We start from the raw sequence: 8,033 nt of genomic DNA on the forward strand, positions 1-8,033 counted from the left end.
CAGACCCAAGTCCCCTCCAGCCCCCTAGGCTGGGAGGCCACCCTCGCGCGGCCCAAGCTGGACTGGACCTCAGGTCCTGGGACCCTTCCCTTCAGGCCTAGGCCACTTCCTGCTGCACTGGAGGGACTGCTCCCTAATACCGGCCTGGAGGGCCGGCCGAGACCTCTGGCCAGGCACGTCCCTGGCAGGACGCCAGCCCTGGATCTCTGTGCCCTCTGCCATCAGGGCCCATAGGAGGCCATGGCAGCCCCAGTGGGGAGGGGTAGGGCTGAGGGGAATTGGCAGTTCTGGGAAAGGCCACAGGGCTCGGACCAGTAAGCTAGCACTGGCCAGCTCAGGGGCAGGACTGGCCTCCCCAGGCTTCTGTCCCTTCCGTAACAATCGTTACCTGCAGGACAATGATGTCTACACTTGGGGGAGGAAGAGGATAAAAAGGGCAGTGCCGATTGATCTGACGGGTGGCCGGAGCCTGGGCCCCCCACCTCCCAGGGCTAGACCCAGGGTCCAGGCACCAAGGTAAAGATTCCTGCAGCCCAGAGAGCCAAGAGCCCTCCCCAGGACCTCTCGTGCTTGACCTCACAGCCTAGGGGCCGGCCCCCGCCAGCAGCAGGCAGGGGTACCCACAACCCCCCACCCCCCTGGCCCAGAACCACAGCGCTATTACCGATATCACGCAGCCCCTCTCAAGACAGAGCCTCACCCAAGGTCTGGAGAGAGCGTCAAGCCAGGCCCCTGGACTTTGGAGCTGCCCCTGCTGTGAAGCCTGGGGCAGGGAACTGCCCAACCCAGGCCTCCATTTCACCCAAGAAAGGTCTTCCTTCTCCCAGCTGAAGCCTGCGTCCCCAACCCCGCAGCCTTGTCCTTTGCTGCTCCCACTCCAGTCCGGCCTCACCTTCGTTGGGCAGGGGTGGGGGGTGGTCCTTACCCAGACTAACTTCTCCTGTGGTCTCTCCATCTAGCCTGACCTTCTCCTGGGGGTCCTCACCCAATCTCCCTTTCCCCATTCAGCCTGACTTTCCACCCAGCATGACCTTCCCTGGGTTGGGACCAAAAAACCCAGCAGGTCTGTTGGGACTCTGCCTTCCCTGGGGCTCCCCGGAGCGCTGTGCCCTCTGGGCCAGTCACCTGGCTGCACAGGACACATGGCATTCTGGGACACTGCGTGGGGAAGGGTGGCCGACCGTCACTGGCTCCCAAGCCACCTCGAATCTATATCAGGAGCTACTCTCACGTTGCTGAGCAAATCGGGACCCAAAAGAGAAAGGACAAGCCCAAACATCAAACAATCAAAAGCCAGGATTCCTGCCTTTGATGTAAAAGCGCACTTCCCTCCCACACCCCAGTCTGGGTCCTTCCTGGAAGGACAGCCCTTGGACCCCGGCTTCCCTGCGGAGTACCCTTCTGCCATGGCCCACTTGGGGGCCGCAAAGCCACCCCCCCCCGCAGGCGTGCACCCCAAGGGCCCTTCTTCTAGGTTGGGTGGAGGGGGGCTGGGAGGCCGGCGTGGCTCCAGCTCCCCAGCCCGCGGGGGCCGCACCTCCCTGCGCCTGGGAGATGCTGAAGCCCCACACCTAAAGATGGCCGCGCCAGGACCACCTGCACGCTGAGAGCGCAGACACACAGACGCCAGCCCGGGGCACCTGCGGGTCGTTGGGGTGAGTGCCCCTCTGGCGCTGCCGGTTCCTGCTTGGAGCGCTCCTGTCCCCCCACCCCGGTAGGCGGGGTAGGGCGCTCGCAGGCGCGGGCCTGGAGATGGACCTGGGATGTGGGGCTCTGGGGTGGGGGGAGGGTCTCGGGTGCAAGGCTCCTGGGAGGGGGCGCAGGCGGGGACTGGGGTCCCTCCACCAGGGGACAGGCGCGTCGGCCATACCTGCGGGCGCATCTGCCGTCGTCGAACACGAAGGTCCGGTTGGTGTGGCCCGTGCGGCGCGCCCCTCGCTGCGCCCCTCTGGACGAGCCCCCCGGGACGCGCGCCCCGTCGGGGAGAGACATGCGCAGCGGCAGCGGCTGGGATCCGGAGCGGAGGGGAAAGCTGCTTTGCCTTGGCCGAAGCACCGCACTTTTCTCCCTCCGAGCAGAAGAAAGTCTTTTCCGGGGTGGGGGTCGGGCGCCAGGCGGGGCGTGTCCCCTGCCGGCGGCGCAGCGACCGGTCGCGTGGGCGCATCCGCACCCGGGGACCCGCCCCCCACCGAGGCGCTCGGGAACCCTTCCAGCCACGCTTTAACGCTGGAAACCCCCAAGGGCGCATGGGGCTCCTCGCTCCTGCGGGGAGGGGGCTCGGTCCTTCCAGCAACGCCTGCCCGCGTCCCTGGAGGCGCAGCAAGAGGAGCGGACAGAGCCTGGCGCTCGGGCACCGGACGCTCCAAGGACCTGCGGGGCCTGGGCTCTGAGCGGAGCTCCCCCCAGGCAGTGAGCTGAGGGGGTGGCGCTGGGCAGGCCGAGAGCACTGGCGCGGCCAGAGGCAGGGTTGGGAGGCAGGCCGGCCAGCCCTGGGAGCTGGGGCACTGGGGAGGCCCAGGGAGGGAAGATGCCGTCCAGAGCTGCAGCTGGGCGCGGTCCGCGAGCCCCCGGCTCTTAGGCGGAGGGTGGCACTTCACCGAGGAGGAGCGCCTGGGAAGGGGACATGTTTCGGGGGACAGGCACAAGTGCACTGCAGACTTGCCGGCCTCCGGGGCTGGTGGGTGTCCTCCAGCCCTTCCCAGCCGACCCGATCGCACAGATCTCCGACGGCAGTTCTCAGACCAGCTGTCCGCTCTCCTCTGGGACCCCCCCAGCGGGCTTCCTGGCTGCAGAACCTTCCAGAAACCCTCAGCTCCTCCTCCTCTCCCCACACCTGTGGCTGCCCCGCCTCAGGCAACACCGACAGCACCGTGGGGAGCGTCCTCCCTGCCACCTACATGCCGGGACCCGCCCCGTCCAGAACACCACTCTACTCTCCTGCCCTCCTTCCCGGGGTAGGGGTAGCCTTCGCCTGCGTCCCCCTCCCTAGCCAGGCTCCCTGCGGGGAGTCCCGGCCTCGCAGGTGGCTGAGCCCAGCTGAGCGGGAGTGGGAGCGGCCCGACCCCCGCCCCCCCGCCCCGATCCCCCGGGAGAGGGCGGAGGAGCACACAGGCGGGGGGACTCCAGCCTCAGAGCCCGCAGACCACGCCCGCACACCCCTGCAACGCAGCTTCTGCGGGAGGGCCAGGGTGGGGGGGCGGGGCCGCACGTGGGGCAGGGGTCCACGTGAGTGGGCGGAGCCGGCCTGACGCATGCGTGGTGCGGGGCGTGGTGTCCCCCGGCGCGTGGTTACGTCACTGCAGCTGCGCTCATGGCGTCTTGCGGCCCTGAGGCTGCGCTTGGAGGGTGCAGGTGAGGAAGTGGGGGGCGCTGGAGGGGTCAGGCGGAAGGCCTCTGCTCAGGGGTGCGGGGCTGGGGACCCGAGCTGCAGGTCCCCATCCGGCGGGACCGCCTGGGGCAGGGCACCCTGTGCAGGCCTCGTGGGGGGCGGCGGGCCAAGGGGGGCCCTGCCCTGCAGCAGCCCCCACCACGCCCGGCGGCCCCCAGAGAAGACCGTGAGGGCCCCTGGGTCTCGGCAGCCTTTTTCGGGATTCACGGAGCTCCACGCTCTTGCCTGTCCTGGGCAGTGGCTCGTCCCCATCCAGCGTCCTGGGCTGCAGCGAGGACTACGGTCAGGCCGCCCGCCTGGTCAGGGCGCCCCCCGAGCGCCCCGGCTCCGGCTCCAGCCTTGGCCTCCCGAGGAACGTGCTCAGCGAGAGGGAGCGCAGGTGGGCGGAGGACCGTCCTGGGCTTGCTGGGGCCTTGTGGTGGGGGCGGCGGCGGACATCAGACTGGTGACCTGGGTGTGGGCAGTGGACCAGGGATGTGGGGCCCGTGCAGTCAGCGGGCAGTTAGCATGTGGCAAGGAAACCCAAGGGAGGGGCTTCCCAGGGCCCACCTGGGCAGCCCCCTCTCTGACCCCAGGCCTGGGCAGCTCAAGGGTGTGTCTCGGGGTCTCTAGCAGGGGTGGTCCAGGGACGGGCTGGCCAGAGCTGGTGCAAAGATCTGGGTAGCCTGTGGCCCACAACCTTGAAAGGTCACCTTGTTCCGAGAGCCGCCCAGGGGTGAGCCCGGGGTCCCTCTGAGGGGAGAGCCCGTGGCCGTGGTCCTTCTCGCTGGCCAGGGCCAGGTGGGCTGCTGGACATGTGGCTTGTCTGGAAGCAGGAAGCGGATCTCGGTGAGCTGCGAGCGCCTGCGGGCCCTGCTGCCCCGTTTTGATGGCCGGCGGGAGGACATGGCCTCAGTGCTGGAGATGTCCGTGCAGTTCCTTCGGCTCGCTGGCACCCTGCTTCCCAGCCAGGAGCCGCACACCGTGAGTGGCGTTCCGCCCGGGCCATGCTGCATGGAGGAGCTGCCGGGGGACATCTCGTCCCCCAGGGGCAGCCAGCGTGGCTGTGATGGCGGTGGGGCGGTGTTCTCTGTTTGTGCCGGTTCCAGCTGTCCGTGTACCGTCTCCCCCAGTGAGGTGGGAGCCCCCGGGAACAAGCTTGGTCCCCGCTTCAGTCCCTGACGTCCCCTCCGTCCACCGTTCTGCTCTTCCAGGCCGTGGTCTGTGCTCAGGCTGAGCCTCTCAGACCCCCGCGGGGCAGCCCGGGACGACCCATGGCCTGCGTGTCCTGTGTGTGTGTGTGTTGCTCGGCTGTTCTGGTTTACGAGGCTCGTTTCCGTTGTAGGTTCTGGGTCCGTCCAGGGAGGTGTGGCGCGAGTGGCAGACGGACGTTCTGCCGCAGGCCCTGTCGTGTGCGGGCACAGCAGGGTCCCCAGACTGTGGCGCGGGAGCCTCCGGCCTGACTGTGTTAGTGTTCCCTGGGGGCTGGGGGGCCCATGGGGCAGCAGATGCAGACCGTTCAGGATCTCCCTCTGTCTTCTGTCACCTAGGCCACCGGCTCCTGTGAGCTGTGGGACCGCGGGCGCAGTTGAGGACGAGGCCCCACCGGCGGCGGCCGAGGTGTTGGAGGGGCCGCCAGTCCTCCCTGGTAAGCGAGAGCAGGTCGCAGTGCGGATGGGTTTGGTCTCCTCGCCAGGGGACAGGCCTGGGCTGCAGGATGGCTTCTGAGCCCGGGGCACGGCGGGGTCCGTCCCTCAACGAAGTTTGGCACCTACTGTGGTCTCATCATGACACACCCACGTGTCGGGGTGAGCCTCGGGGACCCCACGCTGCTCGCAGCTGCGGCAAACAGGTTCATGGACACGGCCGAGGTGCCCGGGCTTCTAGGCTACAGGCTCTCCTTCGTCCATCCTTGTTGTCCTCCTTTGTTGGGGAACAGCGTCCACACTTTTGCTCCCCGAGGACAGGCCCCCGGTCCTCCTTCACTTTGGGCCTCTGGGGGTCCCCGGGTCCCGTCCTTGTGCCTGCTGCTGACCACTGCTGTGCCCAGCTCTCTCGAGCAGCCCCTGCAGCCTGGGCTTCTTGGTGCCCTCCTGATCCTGTCTTCTGGAGCCGTGTGAGTCACAGGCTGCATGGGGAGGGCGTCTGTCCTGTTACTGTGCAGCCACGCACGCAGGGCATTTCCGATGACTGCGTCTGGCTCGTGCTGGACCCCGCAGCCCAGCCGTCTGTCACTCCTTGGGTGTGAATGGCTGCGGGGGGTTTAGGCTCCATGCACTTGACTGCCTTGGGAGCCAAGGCTGCGCCTTCTGATTGCCCGAATGTGCCCATGGAGTGCGGGAGGGGACCGCCTGTCACCGGGGCTGGCGGCGGAGCTGGGGCCTCGGGGGAACTTTGGGAGCCGAGGGCAGGCGTGAGGGTGCAGAGGTCACGTGGCAGTGAGCGAGACCTGAGGGTAGAGGCTGGGGCAGGGACTGTGGGCAGCCGGGGCGGGGTTCCGTATCTGAGCTCTAAGGGCTGAGCTGAGGCCAAGCGGGCGTCTCCTCTGAGAACCTGCCCTGACCCCAGTTGCCCAGCCCTGCGGCCCCGGGTGTCTATCTCTGGGTCGTTTGTCTGCCTCCTGCTTCTGAGCTCTCCTGTCCCTGTGCGGGGGACTGTGGACGGGCGCCGAGGGCTTGCGGGAGGCCACCCTGCACCTCCCTTCTGTCGTAGAGCCCTGCAGCCTGCTGTCCCAGCCCCCGGGCCCAAGTCCTCCGGAGGCCCTGAGGCCGCCCCCGCTCTGGCCTCCCTGCGCGTGGCAGCCGCCCTCCCCACTGGTGAGTGCAGAGGCTCGGAGCTGCTTGGGCCGGGCGGGGCCCCCGGCGGACGGGGCCGACCCTGTCGGGACGCTGGACACCAGGTGGGTGCCCTGGTGGGCCTTCGCAGCAGCTGGTACTCTGCCCGCCCCTGCCCCGGGGAAGTCTGCCCCTCCCCCACCTCGCTGTCTGTGCCCCGGGGCCGCAGCTGGCTGCCCGGGCCCTTTTGAGCCAGACGCCGCAGTGTGGCTTTCTGACGCGTTTCCAAAAACGTTGTCGTGTTTCTAGCCGGTCTGTGTTTTGGCTGATAGTAAACGAGTTTGTGTTTTGTGAGCGTGCACCAGCTGGGGCGTGGGAAGGGAGCGTGGCAGAGGCTGGAGGGAAACCAGCAGAAGCGGGTGGCGGGATGGGCCCATCTGTCCTTGGTGGGCAGGTTTGGTCTGGTGGGGAGGGAGGGGCGCCCTGTTCATCCTGAACCTGAAGCCACTTTGGAGTTCCCGCACTTTGCTCTTGAGCTTTAAGGAGTTGTGCTCAGCTGGGGTCACTCACGATGACGTCTTCTGATCCCACACAGGCCCGTGTTGGGATGTGATGTGGAAGACGGGGTGTCCTACTTGCTGAATACTGGTCCCGACTGGTGGCTGGGTGAGTGGGGTGGGGGTGAGCCTGGGCCACGCCTCAGGGTCTCAGCCAGTCTGGGTGAGGGGCTGGGCAGGTGGCTGGGATGCACGGGGAGGTGTGAGTGGGCTCACCTTGCTGTGTGCTACTGAGGTTCTGCTGTCTGTCTCTGAGCCTGTTTTCTCTGCTGGCGGTCGTCGAGGTCACAGGTGGGTAGTACAAGGTGGCGCGTGTGCACGTGGAGCACCCGTGTGAACGCGGTGTATGGGGCTGGCTGTGCGCCTCCTGCTGTTCGGGGTCTGTATGTTCCCTCCCCCTAAGCATCCTTGCGAGGGCATCAGGACGGGAGAGCAGGACGTCTGTGAGATGAGCCATGTGGGACATGGTTTCCTGTTGTGCTCTCGTGGGTCCTCCCAGGTCTCGAGCACGGCCAGCAGGAGTGGATTCGTCTACTTGTCGTGGCACTCGGGAGTCAAGGGCTTCCAAGCTGGGCAGGACAGAGAGGGGTGGCCTCTTCTGCACCTTGATCCTGCCATGTCGGCCGCGGTTCCCAGACTGATGTGTCTGCTCTGCTTCCAGGGTCCGTGGAGGGCAGAGGTGCCCGTGCCCCTTCTTGGAGTGCGGTCAGGAGCAGCCTGTCGGACAGGGCCGAGCCAGGCTTCCCAACGGACCCTGAGCCCGGCCTCCATGAGCTCCCGGATGGCCCCCTGGAGCCATGGGGCTCTGATGTGGGCTGCCCCAGCCTGGCCCTGCGGGAGGAGGTGGACAGTATCTTCCCCGACTTCTTCCCCTGTTAGGCCTGTGTCGCACGTGTCCATGTCGGGTGCCGTGTGGCTTATTTTGGGTTCAGGAGGCAGCTGCGCTGAGCTGTGGCGAGGCTGGCGGGCCGCGGCCGGGGAGGCTGGGGATTAAAGGCAGCCATCCTGTGGAAAGCGGGACTTGGGGAGCGTCTGTGTAATCAGCGCCATTCACTCGCTCACTGGGCAGATGGCACGGCTTCCGCTTGGAGCGCGGGCATCTGCCCCAGGCTTTGTTTCGGCGCCGTTCTTGGCCTGGCAGAGTCCGCGAATAGCCCTGCAGCCTGGGGAGGGCTCCGGGGCTGACTTCTGTGCTCCCGGCCGGCTCCCTGGAGAGGCAGGCATGCGACCTCACCTCTCATGCCCTGGGATTGGTCCGAGTCGCCCTCACAGCCCAGGGGTCTGTTGGGGGAGGCCCTGGTGCTCTCGGCACAACCAGGGCCCCGAGGGAAGGAC

At 67.4% G+C, this 8,033-nt stretch overlaps 1 protein-coding gene across 1 annotated transcript; it reads left to right on the plus strand.

The window, feature by feature from the left end:
• Window positions 1-3,310: 3,310 nt before the first annotated feature.
• On the plus strand, window positions 3,311-7,577 carry LOC111145469 (spermatogenesis and oogenesis specific basic helix-loop-helix 1). Its single transcript, XM_022500365.1, is given in 8 exon segments — window positions 3,311-3,351; window positions 3,627-3,767; window positions 4,204-4,351; window positions 4,713-4,834; window positions 4,918-5,015; window positions 6,080-6,266; window positions 6,698-6,807; window positions 7,360-7,577. Coding segments are annotated over 8 exon segments (1,065 nt in total).
• Window positions 7,578-8,033: the final 456 nt, after the last annotated feature.

The sequence above is a fragment of the Enhydra lutris genome, unplaced genomic scaffold (assembly GCF_002288905.1).
Source record: "Enhydra lutris kenyoni isolate GAN:26980312 unplaced genomic scaffold, ASM228890v2 scaffoldscaffold13, whole genome shotgun sequence".
Taxonomy (NCBI): Eukaryota; Metazoa; Chordata; class Mammalia; order Carnivora; family Mustelidae; genus Enhydra; species Enhydra lutris.